This window comes from Somniosus microcephalus, chromosome 25 (genome assembly GCF_052327205.1).
Source record: "Somniosus microcephalus isolate GS21.2 chromosome 25, FLI_Smic_1.0, whole genome shotgun sequence".
Taxonomy (NCBI): Eukaryota; Metazoa; Chordata; class Chondrichthyes; order Squaliformes; family Somniosidae; genus Somniosus; species Somniosus microcephalus.
Genome location: NC_141011.1, coordinates 259,686 through 278,605, shown reverse-complemented (window position 1 = coordinate 278,605; position 18,920 = coordinate 259,686). Strand labels below are relative to the sequence as shown.

At 48.7% G+C, this 18,920-nt stretch overlaps 1 protein-coding gene across 1 annotated transcript; it reads right to left on the bottom strand.

The window, feature by feature from the left end:
• Nucleotides 1-6,592: 6,592 nt before the first annotated feature.
• Nucleotides 6,593-11,486, bottom strand: LOC147100472 (uncharacterized). Its single transcript, XM_085967565.1, has 2 exons — nt 8,037-11,486; nt 6,593-7,878 (listed from the first exon to the last, which is right to left on the bottom strand). The coding sequence occupies exon 2, from the start codon at nt 7,679-7,681 to the stop codon at nt 6,734-6,736; it is 948 nt and encodes a 315-aa protein (XP_085823691.1). The 5' UTR covers nt 7,682-7,878; nt 8,037-11,486; the 3' UTR covers nt 6,593-6,733.
• Nucleotides 11,487-18,920: the final 7,434 nt, after the last annotated feature.

Sequence of the window (18,920 nt, the reverse complement as noted above, 5' to 3'; positions counted from 1 at the left end):
TGACCAGATCATCTGTTTTAGTTATGTTGCTTGAGGGATAAATATTGGCCCCAGGACACCGGGGAGAACTCCCCTGCTCTTCTTCGAAATAGTGCCATAGGATCTGTTACATCCACCTGAGAGCAGACGGAACCTCGGTTTAAAGTCTCATCTGAAAGACGGCACCTTTAAGGACATCTCCTCTGGGCTGGAGAGAAACTTGGAGTGGGAGGGGGAGGATCCAGTTGTCGTGGTCCATGTTGGTACCAACGACATAGATAGGACAAGGAAAGAGGTTCTGCTGAGGGAGTATGAGCAGCTAGGGGCCAAATTAAAAAGCAGAACCACAAGGGTAATAATCTCTGGATTACTACCTGAGCCACGAGCAAATTTGGCTAGGGTAAATAAAATCAGAGAGTTAAATGCGTGGTTCAAAGACTGGTGTGGGAGAAATGGGTTTTGCTTCTTGGGACACTGGCACCAGTACTGGGACAGGAGAGAGCTGTTCCGTTGGGATGGACTTCACTTGGCCAGTGCTGGGACTAGAATCCTGGCGAATCGAATAACTAGGGCTGTAGAGGGGGCTTTAAACTAATTAGTGGGGGGGAGGTTTCAAGAGAGCGAAAAATAAAAATGTCAGCGGAAAAGGCAATAGAGCAAAGTAGCAGTGGGAAAATTAAAAACCAGAGCATGTCAGGAAGGGACAGAATATATAAAGATAAAGGTAAAGTAGTAAAGGGGGTAAAAGCAGGAATAAATTGTCACAAAACATATTTAAAAGTTCTTTATCTGAATGCACGCAGCATTCGTAACAAAATAGACGAGTTGACGGTACAAATAACTACACATGGGTATGATCTGGTGGTCATTACAGAAACATGGCTGCGAGGTGACCATGACTGGGAACTAAACATCCAGGGGTATTTGACTATTAGGAAGGACAGACAGGAAGGAAACGGAGGTGGGGTGGCTATGTTAATAAAGGATGGAATCACTGCAATAGTGAGAAATGATATTGGGTCAAAGGATCAGGATAGTGAAACAGTTTGGGTGGAGATAAGGAATAATCAGGGGAAACAGTCACTAGTGGGCGTAGTCTATAGGCCTCCTAACAGTTGCAACTCTATTGGTCGGAATATAAATCAGGAAATAGTTGGGGCTTGTAATAAGGGAACAGCTATAATCATGGGAGATTTTAACTTTCATATTGACTGGACATTATCAAATTGGGCAGGGCAGCCTTGAGGAAGAGTTCATAGAGTGCATTAGGGACGGGTTCCTTGAGCAGTATGTTACTGAACCAACCAGGGGGCAGGCAATCTTAGATCTGGTCCTGTGTAATGAGACAGGATTAATAAAACATGTCCTAGTAAAGGATCCCCTTGGTATGAGTGACCATAACATGGTTGAATTCCAAATTCAGTTGGAGGGTGAGAGAGTTGGATCTCAAACCAGCGTACTAAGCTTAAATAAAGGAGACTATGAAGGTATGAGAGCAGAGTTGACTGAAGTGGACTGGGAAAATAGATTAAGGTGTAAGATGGTACAGGAGCAGTGGTGTACATTCAAGGAGATATTTCACAACTTTCAAGAAAAATATATTCTACTGAGGAAAAAGGGGCATCAAAGAAAAGACAGCCATCCGTGGCTAAGTAAAGTAATAAAGGATAGTATCCGACTGAAAACAAGGGCATATAAAGTAGCCAAATCTAGTGGGAGGATAGAAGATTGGGAAGCATTTAAAAGCCAGCAAAGAATAACTAAAAGATTAATTAAGAAAGGGAAGATAGATTATGAAAGTAAACTAGCAAAAGATATAAAAACAGATAGCAAGAGTTTCTACAGTTATATAAAAAGAAAAAGGGTGGCTAAAGTGAATGTTGGTCCCTTAGAGGACGAGACCGGGAAATTAGTAGTGGGGAACATGGAGATGGCAAATACGCTGAACAAATATTTTGTATCAGTCTTTACAGTAGAGGACACTAAAAATATCCCAACACTGGACAAACAGGGGGCTATGGGGGGGAGGAGCTAAACACGATTAAAATCACTAAGGAGGTGGTACTCGGTAAGATAATGGGACTTAAGGCGGATAAATCCCCTGGACCTTATGGCTTACATCCTAGGGTCTTGAGAGAAGTAGCGGTAGAGATTGCGGATGCATTGGTGGTAATTTTCCAAAACTCCCTGGATTCAGGAAAGGTCCCAGCAGATTGGAAAACTGCTAATGTAACGCCCTTATTTGAAAAGGGAGGTAGACAAAAGGCTGGAAACTATAGACCAGTTAGCCTAACATCTGTGGTTGGTAAAATGTTGGAGTCCATTATTAAGGAAGCAGTAACAGGACATTTGGATACGCATAATTTAATCGGACAGAGTCAGCATGGTTTTATGAAGGGGAAGTCATGTTTGACAAATTTGCTCAAATTCTTTGAGGACGTAACAAACAGGGTGGATAAAGGGGAACCAGTGGATGTGGTGTATTTGGACTTCCAAAAGGCATTTGACAAGGTGCCACACAAAAGATTACTACACAAGATAAAAAATCACGGGATTGGGGGTAATATACTGGCATGGGTGGAAGATTGGCTATCTAACAGAAAACAGAGAGTTGGGATAAATGGTTCATTCTCGGGTTGGCAATCAGTAACTAGTGGTGTTCCGCAGGGGTCAGTGCTGGGACCCCAACTCTTTACAATCTATATTAACGATTTGGAGGAGGGGACCAAGTGCAACGTATCCAAGTTTGCCAACGATACAAAGATGGGAGGGAAAGCAGTGAGTGAGGAGGACATAAAAAACCTGCAAAAGGACATAGACAGGCTAAGTGAGTGGGCAGAAATTTGGCAGATGGAATATAATGTTGGAAAGTGTGAGGTTATGCACTTTGGCAGAAAAAATCTGAATGGAAAGAAACTGCAAAGTGCTACAGTACAAAGGGATCTTGGGGTCCTGGTGCATGAAACACAGGTGGTTAGTATGCAGGTACAGCAGGTGATCAGGAAGGCCAATGGAATCTTGGCTTTTATTGCAAGGGGGATGGAGTATAAAAGCAGGGAAGTCTTGCTTCAGTTATACAGGGTACTGGTAAGGCCACACCTGGAATACTGCGTACAGTTCTGGTTTCCATATTTAAGAAAAGATATACTTGCTCTCGAGGCAGTTCAGAGAAGGTTCACTCGGTTGATTCCGGAGATGAGGGGGTTGACTTACGAGGAAAGGTTGAGTAGGTTGGGCTTCTACTCATTGGAATTCAGAAGAATGAGAGGCGATCTTATCGAAACATATAAGATTGTGAGAGGGCTTGATCGGGTGGATGCGGTGAGGATGTTTCCACTGATGGGTGAGACTAGAACTAGGGGGCATAATCTTAGAATAAGGGGCTGCCCTTTCAAAACTGAGATGAGGAGAAACTTCTTCACTCAGAGGGTAGTAAATCTATGGAATTTGCTACCTCAGAGAGCTGTGGAAGCTGCGACATTAAATAAATTTTAAAAGGAAATAGACAGTTTCCTAGCTGATAAGGGAATTAAGGGTTATGGGGAGCGGGCAGGGAAGTGGACGTGAGTCTAGGTTCGGATCAGCCATGATCCTATTGAATGGCGGAGCAGGCCCGAGGGGCCGTATGGCCTACTCCTGCTCCTACTTCTTATGTTCTTACCTCCGACAGTGCTTCACTCCTTCAGCACTGCACTGCAGTATTAGCCTAGATTTTTGTGCTCAAGTCTCTGGAGTGCGACTTGAACCCACAGCTGACACTGTGGACCAGAGCAGGGTCTTGGTCGTGTCTGCATCAACGTTCCCTCTAAGCTGTGTGGCCACACAGCCTGGGACCGGCTTTTCCAATGGTAATGTGCATGGGCCGCACAGCCCCTTAAAGGGGTCATGCACCCAGAAGAAATGAGGGGATCATTGGTCTGGATGTCACTAAATTGTTATAAAACTGCACAACACAGCTGGTATGTAGAAGCTGAGTGCTGCACTGGAGTCAGACACTGACACTGTATCGCTGACTTTCCTTTGTGCATATTACAATGATTACATTTATCACTTTCGTATATTCTACCTCTCTACTTCTTGAGTTCTACTCATTACTTTTACTTCCTATAGGCAAATACTTGAAGGAACCAGAGTAAATGTGATATTTCCTGCACCTGGGGCACAAGAAACAGTGCAGCCAGCTCCTTCTCATGCACAGTAGGTATATTATCACACCAGAGTGCAGAGACACAGACAGCTCATCAGCTCCACCGTCTCAGACAGCAGAAGCACTCAGTCCCACACTGATCCCAAGATCCACAGACACATTTTCAATCCAACAGTCAAACAGAGCAGGAGAGACAGTCATTGTTTCAATTTCACTCAAACTCAGTACCGCTGACAGGTAGATTATATAAATCCCAATCCAAAATCACATCCATTATCAGATTGAAAGGCAGTCTGTCAATCCCACAATAGCGTAGCCTTAACTACCAATTAACTACCAGACAGACCTGACACACTGTATCCGATTGAAAGGTATAGAATGAATCCTAATAAAGTAGCCCGGGATTCTAATTAAATACCAACCCATAACTCACACACATTGTCAGTTTAAAAGGTATATTATCCATCCAGATAGTATTGCCTGATATACAACTTACACACAGGTCCAGCACTCAGTATCAGATTGAGTGATGCTGGGAGATAGTGTAACTTGAGATACAAGTTTGATAGCAGTTCATCATTCACCCATATAATGCATCTGAAAGACACAGTGGCCTAGAAATTCAGCTGTTTGCGCCAGCCGTTAGCGCCAGATTTCCGGCGCTATCCACTTAGCGCCCGGGCACCGCCGGATCTGCGCCTACGCCGAAATTCAGCTGGGCTTTAGCGCCGGCGCAAAGTGTTAGCGCCCGCTCAGCTGCGCGCGCATCTTATGACGTCATTCCGTCGTGCAACGCCGTTTGTGCGCCCCAAACCGGAAATTCAGTGGCGCCCGGCCGATGTGGGCGTGGCGCTGCTAAGAACTGTGAAATGGAACTCAACAGAGGCCCTGTGGGATTCGGGGAGCGCTAATTAAAGGGCACATCCACTCACCCATAAAAGCCAGCCATTTCGCTGCAATGACTTGACTGCTTTGGATTTCTGCACAGAGAGCAAGGCACAGAGATTACTGATTTCGGACACCATAGGAGAGGTATTTTTGGCTTCTAGCCAGTGCTTTGACATTTGCATCCTTGTGATTTTGCTGTTTGGAACTTTGTAATGGGGGCTGCATGGGGGGCCAACCCTCAGTTGCTACATTTTGTGCGAAGGGCTCGCAGACGCTTTGAGAGAGGGCCAGGCATGCCTAGACGCAGAGGGGCCATTAGGCGTCGCCAACGTAGGCCTTACCCAGTCAGGCAATACCGGCAGCAGGTCTCATATCTCACCATGACTGCGGCGCATTGTGTTAAGAGGCTGCGCTTCAGAAGGGAGGTGGTTGGAGAGATCTGCCAGCTGCTTCACGCAGATTTGCAGCCACAGCTCATGTCCAGGGCGTCTCTCTCAGTGGAAGTGAAGGTCACGGTGGCTCTCAGCTTTTATGCAAGCGGCTCCTTCCAAGCCGCTGCTGGGGACATTGCGAACATCTCCCAGTTCGCCGCGCATCGCTGCATCCGACAGGTCACCGAAGCACTTTTCGCGAGGAGGCACCAATTCATCTCCTTCCCCATGACCCAACACAAGCAGGAGCAGCGTGCAGTCGGATTTGCCAGGATCGCGGGCTTCCCCATGGTGCAGGGCGCCATTGACTGCACGCATGTGGCTATGCGGGCACCTATCCACAATGCCGAGCAATACCGCAACCGGAAGGGCTACCATTCCCTAAATGTGCAGCTGGTGTGTGACCACAGGCAGCGCATCCTAGCTGTCAATGCCCGCTTCCCAGGAAGCAGCCACGATGCCTTTATCCTGCGCCAGACTACTGTGGCTGACATGTTCCAGGCACAGCCTCCACCAAGGGGATGGCTTATCGGGGACAAGGGCTACCCTTTGTGCACATGGCTCATGACCCCGCTCCGCGCGCCCAGGACCCCAGCGGAGCTGGCATACAACGAAAGCCATCAAGCCACAAGGAACCTAATAGAGCAAACGATAGGCGTCCTCAAGCAACGGTTCCGTTGCCTGGATCGTTCGGGCGGGTCTCTTCAGTATTCGCCGGATAGAGTCTCCCAGTTCGTCGTCGTGTGCTGCATGCTCCACAACCTGGCTATCCGCAGGACTCAGGCACTGCCACCTGACATTGCCCCACCACCTCAGGAGGACGAGCAGGAGGACCCTGAGGAGGAGGAGCACCAGGCCAGGAGGGAGCGACAAGGTCCAAGGGCCGTCCGCCGGGGGCTTATTGCTCGACACTTCTAGGCCCCCTGTCAGGGAATGGCCTGGGCCACTGAACGCAGCCGCTCCGCAAGCCCTCAGCCGGTTAACCCAACAACCACTTGAAACATGACACCTGCACATGGTGAATAAATAAACATCTTTATTTCAAAAACTCAGGGCCCTTCCCACATGGAAGAGCAAAACAGAGAAGACCCCCAAAAAACAGTCACAAACTTCTGTCACTCCCAAAACCTGGGGAGGACTAACAAAACATCACCATCCAAATGGCCTTCCTCACTGGCCTAACAAAAACAAGCCCCCCCCACAACACAAACACCCCCATAAAACCAAACAACATAATGCCCCCCAGAACAGAAGCCCCCGCATCACCCAAACCCTCGCTCAACACACTCTATTCGGTGTGGCGAGAGGGCGAGTCCGTCGACAGCCGTCTTTTGCCCCGGCCCATCCTGCTGCTGCGCCTCAAGCTGGGCCGTGAGGCTGTGGCGAGGCTGGGGGAAGGATCTTCAGGGCGACAAGGCGTCTCGCCAGGTGCCCTTGGGGGTCGGCCTACACGAGGGCGGGCCCGGGAGGGGCCGGCTGGTGGCTGCTGCAGCTGTGGGTGGCCCTCTTCACTGCCTGCAGCAGCTCCTTGCACCCTGGCTGGGGGAGTGGCAGGCTCGCCTGCACCAATGGGGACAAGGTGGGTGATGCCAGGCGCGCGCTGCTCGCCAGACACACGTGCACTCGGGCGGCCTGGCCGGGGAGCAAGCGCGCCAAACTGTTGGTCGCCAGACCGGTGTGCGGCAGCAGGGCGGCGGCTGGCCTGGCGACGCCTCTGCACCAGTGCGAGGGTGGCAGAAGTCAGTGCCCCAACTGCGCCGGCATGTGCCCGCATCTGCAGTGCCATTGTCTGCCCAGCACCTCTCAGCTGGCGACTGGCGTGCTGCGCTGCCTTGAGTTGTTGCACCCCCCTCTCATGCACTGCCACAAGGAGCTCCACCCCCCTGGCGTGCACTGCTGCGATTTGCTCCAGGCCCCTGGCCTGGGATTGGCCGAAAGCCACCACACTTTGTGCGAGGCTTTCGATGGCATGAGGCATCTGTGCCACCACCTCCATGAATTCGATGTGCCGCCGCTCCGACGCCGCCGACATCTCGTCCAGGAGGCGCACCTCCTGTGCGACGTCCGAGTCCGGACTGGAGGGCGCCTCCACCCTCTGGCCAGAAGGCTGGCGTGCTGCCGGAGCCTTGCCGCGTGCGGCCACGCCACTGGGACCAGGTTCTGCCCTCCCCTCCACCGCCTCCCCCCTCTGGGCAGAAGGCTGGCGTGCCGCCGGAGCCTTGCCGCGGGAGTCCATGCCACTGGGACCAGGTTCGGGGCTCCCCTCCCCCGCCTCCCCCTGGCTCTCCGGCACGCCTGACGTCTCCCCTTCATTGCCATCTCCTGGAGCGGAGGAGGGTTCCCCCGAGGTGGCGCCTTCCTGCTGCTCCTCGACGTCCTCCTCCTCCGAGGGCCTGGCTGTCTGGGCTTCAGGGAGCACCTCCTCCTCACCAGCTGAAAGCAGGAAGGCACAAGTGTAGCTTTAGAGTGAGGACAGGCCGACAGCGAGGGAGGCCGCACTGGTGCATTATGCGCATTTTTCGGCCAGTGGGGAAGGATGTAGATCTGATGCGCGAGGGCAAGGAGAGAGGTGCACCCGGTCCTGTCCTTACCAGTGGGTTCCAGTATAGGGTCGGCGTCGCCGAGCGCCACAGGCCCAATCACCGGGTGACGCAGGAGTCGGGCCACCCTCTCTTCCAGAGCCGTTAGCTCCTGGTAATCGCGAGGGCCTCCACCAGTGACATGCAGGCTCCTGGCGTTCCTCACCAGCTTGCCCTGCAAGAGAAAGGAGGGCGTCTAAGTACAGTGTGGTGCCCCGTTGTTGTGTGTGAGTCCTCCCATGGTGGAATAGCTTGGACAGTGTGGTGCCCTGTAGCTGTGTGTGAGGCCTCCCATGGTGGAATAGCTTGGACAGTGTGGTGCCCTGTTGCTGTGTGTGAGGCCTCCCATGGTGGAATAGCTTGGACAGTGTGATAAGTGCAGAAAGAGCTATTGATTAACATGCAAGTGCCATTGCAGCGGCAGGAGGGCTGGGCATTAGACCTTTGATGTCCCTTTGGCCCTAATGGGAGGTGCACATGCAAGGATGAGGGGGACATAGGTCATTGTATTTCTTGCGGCACTGGTCCGCACTCCTGGGAACATCGGAGTTGGAGGAGACCCTCCGAGCAATTTTGGTCCACGCCTCCCTGAACTGGCTCCTGGGAGCCTTCCTGCCACTAGCCGGGCACACGACCCGTCTTCTCTTGCGTACCCCATGAAGGAGCACACCCAGCGCATGCTCAGAGAACCGCTGGGCTCTTTCACGGGCCCTCTCCATTTTACCTCCAGGCGTTGATTTGGTACACAACCAGTCCTGAGGCCTAGTTGCAGGGCTACAGCATGCAGGGCGTGGCTGCAGTCAAAGTTGACCCTTCCCCCTTTAAGAGCTGGCCGGCGTCAGGGTGTCTGCTGACACTCACCACATGATCGCACCTGCGCTGCGCCCGGAATCGGCGTTATCAGGCCGCATCGCCGGATTAGCGCCTGAACACAGGGTTCCAACGCCTTTTGCAGCGCTCGGCCAAAAAGTTGGCCAAATCTACTGAATTTCGGCAAGCTCGCCTGCACTTTCCGGCGGCCGCTAAATTTGCCGAGCGCCCGACTTTAGCGCCGCAATAGCGTCCGAACTGAATTTCTAGGCCAGTATCTTGATAGAATTGCATTTTTTGAAGAAGTAACAGAGAGAGTAGACAAGGGTAATGTAGTAGATATAATTTATCTAGATTTTCAAAAGGCCGTCGATAAGGTACCACATAATAGACTAATGAATAAGGTCAGAGAATGCAGAGTCAGGGGGCAAGTAGCAGAATGGATTGCTGGCTGGCTTCAAGGCAGAAAGCAGAGAGTAGGAGTAAAGGTAGCTATTCGCAGTGGCAGAAGGTGGGTAGTGGTGTTCCACAAGAATCAGTGCTGGACCACTGCTGTTCACAATTTACATTAACGATTTAGACTTTGGAATCAAAAAACACAATTTCTAAATTTGCAGATGATACCAAATTAGGGGGATAGTTAATACTGAAGAGGACTGCAACAAATTACAGGAAGACATTAATAAACTTGCAGAATGGGCATATAATTGGCAAATCAATTTCAACATGGATAAATGTGAGGTATTACATTTTGGTACATATAAAACGAGACGGTGGAGCAAGTAGGCCCCACAGCGGCTGCGGACCTGTGAGGAGTGAGGCAGCGGTGATATAAAACAAGGCGGCGGAGCAGGTAGGCTCCACAGAGGCGGCGGACCTGTGAGGAGTGAGGCGGCGGTGATTTAAAATGAGGCGGCGGAGCAGGCAGGCCCCACAGAGGCGGCGGACCTGTGAGGAGTGAGGCGGCGGTGATTTAAAACGAGGCGGCGGAGCAGGTAGGCCCCACAACGGCGGCGGCGGACATGTGAGGAGCGAGGCGGCTGTGATATAAAATGAGGTGGCGGAGCAGGTAGGCCCCACAGCGACGGCGGTGATATAAAACGAGGCGGTGGAGCAGGTAGGCCCCACAGCGGCAGCGGTGATATAAAGAGGCGAGGAGCAGGTAGGTTTACCAATCTCCGAGCTCAGAGAGAGGGAGAGAGAGAAGTAAAAAGTAATTGAAGAGTGACATCACCAGAAAGCAGATTGGTTAATGAGTTTTTCTCCTTTTCTCCAAATTTAAATTTCGTGGTTTATAGTTTAGAGGGTATCTGTGGTGTATCGGGGACTGCTGGTAAACAAGGGCCCTTCAGTATATCATTTAATTGTAGTGTAATTGGTGGGATTGATTTGATTTAATTTGAATTAATTAAAGGGTAAGTCATGGCAGGAGAGCTCTGTGCCATGGTATGCTCCTCCTGCACTATGTGGGAAATCAGGGACACTTCCTGTGTCCCTGACGACCATGTGTGCGGGAAGTGTATCCAGCTGCAGCTACTGACAGACCGCATTGCGGCGCTGGAGCTGCGAGTGGATACATACTGGAGCATTTGCGATGCTGAGGACGTTGTGGATAACACATTTAGGGAGTTGGTCACACCGCAGGTAAAGGCTGCACAGGCAGGAAGAGAATGGGTGACCACCAGGCAGAGTAGTAGGTGCAGGCAGGTAGTGCAGGGGTCCCCTATGACCATCCCCCTCTCAAACAGATATACCACTTTGGATATTGTTGAGGAGGATGGCTTATCAGAGGAAGGCAGCAGCAGCCAACTTCCTGGCACCGTGGGTGGTTCTGCTGCACAGGACGGGAAGAAAAAGAGTGGGAGAGCTATAGTAATAGGGGATTCTATTGTAAGGGGAATAGATAGGCGTTTCTGCGGCCGCAAACGTGACTCCAGGATGGTATGTTGCCTCCCTGTGCAAGGGTCAAGGATGTCCCAGAACGGCTGCAGGACATTTTGGAAGGGGAGGGTGAACAGCCAGTTGTCGTGGTGCATACAGGTACCAACGATATAGGTAAAAAACAGGGTGAGGTCCTAAAAGCTGAATATAGGGAGTTAGGAGTTAAATTAAAAAATAGGACCTCAAAGGTAGTAATCTCAGGATTGCTACCAGTGCCACGTGCTAGTCAGAGTAGAAATAGAAGGATATTTCAGATGAATACGTGGCTAGAGGAATGGTGCAAGGGGGAGGGATTCAAATTCCTGGGACACTGGAACCGGTTCTGGGGGAGGTGGGACCAGTACAAACCGGACAGTTTGCACCTGGGCAGAACCGGGGCCGATGTCCTAGGGGGAGTGTTTGCTAGTGCTCTGGGGGAGGGTTTAAACTAAAATGGCAGGGGGTTGGGAACCTGAGCAGGGAGAGAGAGGAAAGTGAGTGGGCAGAGATTTGGCAGATGCAATATAATGTTGGAAAGTGTGAGGTTATGCACTTTGGCAGAAAAAATCAAAGAGCAAGTTATTATCTAAATGGAGAGAAACTGCAAAGTGCTACAGTACAAAGGGATCTGGGGGGTTCTGGTGCATGAAACACAAAATGTTAGTATGCAGGTGCAGCAGGTGATCAGGAAGGCCAATGGAATCTTGGCTTTTATTGCAAGGGGGATGGAGTATAAAAACAGGGAAGTCTTGCTGCAGTTATACAGGGTATTGGTGAGGCCACACCTGGAATACTGCGTGTAGTTTTGCTTTCCATATTTAAGAAAAGATATACTTGCTCTCGAGGCGGTTCAGAGAAGGTTCACTCGGTTGATTCCAGAGATGAGGGGGTTGACGTATGAGGAAAGGTTGAGTAGGTTGGGACTCTACTCATTGGAGTTCAGAAGAATGAGAGGCGATCTTATCGAAACATATAAGATTATGAGGGGGCTTGATCGGGTGGATGCGGTGAGGATGTTTCCACTGATGGGTGAGACTAGAACTAGGGGGCATAATCTTAGAATAAGGGGCTGCCCTTTTAAAACTGAGATGAGGAGAAACTTCTTCACTCAGAGGGTAGTAAATCTATGGAATTTGCTACCCCAGAGAGCTGTAGAAGCTGCAACATTAAATAAATTTAAAATGGAGATAGACATTTTCCTAGCAGATAAGAGAATTAGGGGTTACAGGGAGAGGGCAGGGAAGTGGACATGAGTCTAGATTCAGATCAGCCATGATCCTATTGAATGGCCGTATGGCCTACTCCTGCTCCTATTTCTTATGTTCTTATGTTAGAAGCAAAAAGCAGGAAGGAGCAAAACAAAGGTGGCAGTCAGAGACATCAAGGGATTAAATCAAACATAGCCACAGTAAATAATAATTCTAAAAGGTGTAAGAGTGTTAAAAAAACAAGCTTGAAGGTCTTGTACCTTAATGCGAGGAGCACTCGCAATAAGGTGGATGAATTAGCTGCGCAAATAGAGGTAAACGGATATGATATGATTAGGATTACGGAGACATGGCTCCAGGGTGACCAAGGCTGGGAACTCAACATCCAGGGGTATTCAATATTCAGGAGATAGGCAAAAAGGAAAAGGAGGTGGGGTAGCATTGCTGGTTAAAGAGGGGATTAACACAATTGAAAGGAAGGATATTAGCTCTGATGATGTGCAATCTGTATGGGTAGAACTGAGAAATACCAAGGGGCAGAAAACATTAGTGGGACTGGTATACAGACCCCCAAACAGTAATGCAGAGGTTGGGGATGGCAGTAAATGGGAAATTAGAGACGCGTGCAATAAGAGCACAGCAGTTATCATGGGTGACTTTAATCTACATATAGATTGGGTTAACCAAATTAGTAACAATACTGTGGAGGAGGAATTCCTGGAGTGTATACGGGATGGTTTCCTGGACCAATATGTCGAGGAACCAACCAGAGATCAGGCCATCTTGGACTGGGTATTAGGTAATGAAAAAGGATTAATTAGTAATCTTGTTGTGCGAGGCCCCTTGGGTCGGAGCGATCATAATATGATAGAATTCTTCATTAAGATGGAGAGTGAAGTAGTTGACTCAGAGACTAGGGTCCTGAATTTAAATAAAGGAAACTACGATGGTATGAGGCGCAAGTTGGGTAGGATTGATTGGTTGACGGTGGATAGGCAATGGCAAACATTCAAAGATCGCATTATTGAACTACAGAATTTGTTCATCCCTGTTTGGCATAAAAATAAAACAAAAAAATGTGACTCAACCGTGGCTACCAAGGGAAATTAGGGATAGCATAAGATCCAAGGAGAGGTCATATAAATTGGCCAGAAAAAGCAGTAAACCTGAGGATTGGGAGCAGTTTAGGATTCAACAAAGGAGGACAAAGGGATTAATTAAGAGGGAAAATCGAATATGAGAGTAAGCTTTCAGGGAACATAAAAACTGACTGTAAAAGCTTTTATAGATATGTAAAGAGAAAAAGGTTGGTGAAGTCAAGCGTAGGTCCCTTGCAGTCAGAATCAGGGGAATTTATAATGGGGAACAAAGAAATGGCAGATCAATTAAATACATACTTTGGTTCTGCCTTCACAAAGGAGGACACAAATAACCTCCCAGAGATGTCGGGGAACATAGGGTCTAATGAGAGGGAGGAACTGAAAGAAATCCGTATTTGTAGGGAAATGGTGTTAGGGAAATTGACGGGATTGAAGGCCGATAAATCCCCAGGGCCTGATAATCTACATCCTAGGGTACTTAAGGAAGTGGCCCTAGAAATAGTAGATGCATTGCTGGTCATCTTCCAAAATTCGATAGACTCTGGAACAGTTCCCATGGATTGGAGGGTAGCTAATGTTACCCCACTATTTAAAAAAGGTGGTAGAGAGAAAACGGGGAATTATAGACCAGTAAGCCTGACATCGGTAGTGGGGGAAATGCTAGAGTCCATTATAAAAGATGTAATAGCAGAGCACTTGGAAAACAGTGACAGGATCGGACAAAGTCAACATGGATTTACAAAAGGTAAATCGTACTTGACTAATCTACTGGAATTTTTTGAGGGTGTAACTGGTAAAATAGATAAGGGAGAACCAGTGGACGTGGTGTATTTGGACTTTCAGAAGGCTTTCCATAAGGTCCCGCATAAGAGATTAGTGTGCAAAATTAAGGCACATGGGATTGGGGGCAAGGTACTGACTTGGATAAAGAACTGGTTGGCAGAAAGGAAGCAAGAGTTGGAATAAATGGCTCTTTTTCTGAGTGGCAGGCAGTGACTAGTGGGGTACCGCAGGGATCAGTCCTAGGACCCCAGCTATTCACAATATATATAAATGATCTAGACGAGACAACTAGATGTAATATCTCCAAGTTTGCAGACGACACAAAGCTGGGCGGGCGTGTGTGCTGTGAGGAGGATGCCGAGAAACTCAGTATGATTTGGACAGGTTGGGTGATTGGGCAGAAGCATGGCAGATGCAGTATAATGTGGATAAATGCAAGGTTATCCACTTTGGTGGCAAAAACAGGAAGGCAGATTATTATCTGAACGGCAATAGATTGGGAGAAGGGGAAGTGCAACGAGACCTGGGTGTCTTTGTGCACCAGTTGCTGAAGGTAAGCGTACAGGTGCAGCAGGCGGTTAAGGCGGCAAATGGTATGTTGGCCTTCGTAGCGAGAGGGTTCGAGTTCAGGAACAAGGATGTCTTGCTGTAGTTGTACAGGGCCTTGGTGAGACCACGCCTTGAGTATTATGTGCAGTTTTGGTTGCCTTATCTGAGGAAGGATGTTCTTGCCATGGAGGGAGAGCAGCAAAGATTCACCAGACTGATACCTGGGATGGCAGGAATGACGTATGAGCAGAGATTGGGTCGATTGGGCTTATACTCGCTGGAGTTTAAAAGAGAGGGGATCTCATTGAAACTTATAAAATTCTAACAGGACTAGACAGTCTAGATGCAGGAAGGATGTTCCTGATGGCCGGGGAGTCCAGAACCAGGGTTCACAGTCTAAGGATAAAGGGTAAGCCATTTAAGACAGAGATGAGGAGGAATTTCTTCACCCAGAGAGTGGTGAACCTGTGGAATTCTCTACCACAGAAGGCAGTGGAGGCCAATTCATTAAATATATTCAAGAAGGAGTTAGATATATTTCTTAAGGCTAAAGGGATCAAGGGATATGGGGAGAAGGCTGGGACAGGGTACTGAATTTGGATGATCAACCATGATCTCATTGAATGGCGGAGCAGACTCGAGGGGCCGAATGGCCTACTCCTGCTCCTATCTCCTGTGTAGGAAAAAGAGGGAGGTCACTTATTACTTGGAGGGTGCGAGTCTAGGTGGGGTAGAGGAACAAAGGGATCTCGGAGTACAAATACACAGATCGCTAAAAGTAGCAACACAAGGCCATAAAAAAAGCAAACCAAGCACTAGGGTTTATTTCTAGAGGGATAGAATTGAAAAGTAGTGAAGTTATGCTAAACTTCTATCAAAACTTGGTTAGACCACACTTACTGCCTACAATTCTGGTCGCCATATTATAGAAAGGATATAGAGGCATTGGAGAGAGTGCAGAGATTTACAAGGATGATACCAGAAATGCAAAAGTAAACCTATCAGGAAAGGACGAACAGGCTGGGTCTCTTGTCTCTTGAAAAACGAAGGTTGAAGGGTGACCTAATTGAGGTCTTTAAAATTATGAAAGGTTTTGATAGAGTGGATACAGAGAGAATGTTTCCACTTGTGGAGAAGAGCAAAACCAGAGGCCATCAATATAAGATAGTCACCGAGAAATCCAATAGGGAATTCAGAAGAAACTTCTTTACCCAGAGTGGTTAGAATGTGGAACTCGCTACCACAGGGTGGGGTTGAAGCGAATAGTATAGATACATTTAAGGGGAGGCTGGACAAGCATATGAGGGAGAAGGGAATAGAGGGTTACGCTGATAGAGTGAGATGATGAAAGACGGGTGGAGGCTCGAGTGGAGCATAAACGCCGGCATGGACTGGTTGGGCCGAATGGTCTGTTTCTGTGCCGTAGATCCGATGTAAGTATCAATTCTACAGAGCTACACATTACATACCAGACCAAAAACCTCATACAGGATCAGATTGAAAAATGAAATATTTATCATTAGTGCCATATCAGATGGAACGATATATTATCTTGGATAACAGAAAATGCTGGAAATACTCAGCAGGCCAGGCAGCGTCCGTGGAGAGAGAAACAGAGTTAACGTTTCAGGTCTGGGACCCTTCATCAGAACTGGAAAAAGCTGGAGATGTAACAGATATTAAGCAGGTGCAGAGACAGAGGGGGGGGGGGGGGGTTAGGAGGGGAGGAAGAAATAGAAAGAACATCCTGTACTATTGTAAGAGGCAGGAAAGATAAAATGTTGCAAATGGGAATGGCAAAAATCATACTGCATGAAAAATGGGGGCAGGGATAATTATCTGAAATTGTTGAACTCGATGTTCTTAGAGATACAGGACTGGACATTCAGCTCAGGCGGAGCCGCACAATGTGTGGTATCGGATTGGCGGCTCGGTTTATGCAGCGACTGATATTCAGATCCATTGCAAACTGCCAGTTTTGCACCACCACTCGAGGTGAATTTCCACCCCAGAGATTTACCTCTAGCCCAAATGACTCCCACATTAGCTGATTAAAACCTACAGCATGAAATCCTTTGTACCATAATTTAAATTAAATAGGAGGCAAAAAGAAATTGATATATTAAAGAACGCCACACCCACAAGAATTACAAGAGACTGACATATAATGCTGGAAATTGACAAATGCAGAATTAACCCCTCACTAACACTGTATCAGAGACAGGCAGTTACAGATTTGAACCAGCATTCACACAGTCCCAGAGATTGGCAGACACACTCACACACAGTCCCAGAGATTGGCAGACACACTCACACACAGTCCCAGAGAGTGGCAGACACACTCACACACAGTCCCAGAGAGTGGCAGACACACTCACACAGTCCCAGAGATTGGCAGACATACTCACAGTCCCAGAGATTGGCAGACACTCACACACAGTCCCAGAGATTGGCAGACACACTCACACAGTCCCAGAGACTGACAAACACACTCACACACAGTATCAGAGATTGGCAGACACACTCACACACAGTCCCAGAGATTGGCAGATACACTCACACACAGTATCAGAGATTGGCAGACACACTCACACACAGTCCCAGAGATTGGCAGACACACTCACACACAGTCCCAGAGATTGGCAGACACACTCACACACAGTCCCAGAGATTGGCAGACATACTCACAGTCCCAGAGATTGGCAGACACACTCACACACAGTCCCAGAGATTGGCAGACACACTCACACACAGTCCCAGAGAGTGACAGACACACTCACACACAGTTTCAGAGATTGGCAGACACACTCACACACAGTCCCAGAGATTGGCAGACACACTCACACACAGTATCAGAGATTGGCAGACACACTCACACAGTATCAGAGATTGGCAGACACACTCACACAGTATCAGAGATTGGCAGACACACTCACACACAGTCCCAGAGAGTGGCAGACACACTCACACACAGTCCCAGAGATTGGCAGACACACTCACACACAGTCCCAGAGATTGGCAGACACACTCACACACAGTCCCAGAGATTGGCAGACACACTCACACAGTCCCAGAGATTGGCAGACACACTCACACACAGTCCCAGAGATTGGCAGACACAATCACACACAGTCCCAGAGATTGGCAGACACACTCACACACAGTCCCAGAGATTGGCAGACATACTCACACACAGTCCCAGAGATTGACAGACACACTCACACACAGTATCAGTGACTGACAAACACACTCACACACAGTATCAGAGATTGGCAGACACACTCACACACAGTCCCAGAGATTGGCAGACACACTCACACACAGTCCCAGAGATTGACAGACACACTCACACACAGTATCAGTGACTGACAGACACACTCACACACAGTCCCAGAGATTGGCAGACACACTCACACACAGTCCCAGAGACTGAGACACTCACACACAGTATCAGAGACTGACAGACACTCACACACAGTCCCAGAGATTGGCAGACACACTCACACAGTCCCAGAGAGTGACAGACACACTCACACACAGTATCAGAGACTGACAAGACACTCACACACAGTATCAGAGACTGACAGACACTCACACACAGTCCCAGAGACTGACAGACACACGCACACACAGTATCAGAGAGTGACAGACAGACACACTCACACACAGTATCAGAGATTGGCAGACACACTCACACACAGTATCAGAGATTGGCAGACATACTCACACAGTCCCAGAGATTGGCAGACACACTCACACACAGTATCAGAGACTGACAGACACACACACACAGTATCAGAGACTGACAGACACACACACACAGTATCAGAGACTGACAGACACACTCACAGTATGTGACTGACAGACACACTCACACACAGTATCAGAGACTGACAGACACACTCACACAGTCCCAGAGACTGACAAACACACTCACACACAGTCCAAGAGATTGGCAGACACACTCACACAGTATCAGAGACTGACAGACACACACACAGTATCAGAGACTGACAGACACACACACACAGTATCAGAGACTGACAGACACTCACAGTATGAGACTGACAGACACACACACAGTATCAGAGACTGACAGACACACTCACACACAGTATCAGAGACTGACAGACACACTCACACACAGTATCAGAGACTGACAGATACAGAATGAATCTCAGACTAGAGAATCTTTGTAACATGTATTTAACTAATATTCAAATCTGAGTGGTTCCGTCAGTTTCTTTTGGCGATTGAACCGTGTAACAGCTGCTGGCTGACAGAATGTTGTCTGATTGATGTGCTGCAAATATTGAAACCGTGAATCCACATTAACTGAGAGCTGGAGATTGCCTTTGAATGAACGCTGCTCTGTTTGTCTGTGTCTGTCTGTATGTCCCGCCCCACTGGTGCAGCACCACCGCCGCGCGCCCACCGATCATTCTCACTGCGGGCGGGAGCGCCTGTGATTGGCAGGAATTAGTTTGATTGACGGGCCGCCTCTGAATCTGATTGGGGGAATGGCC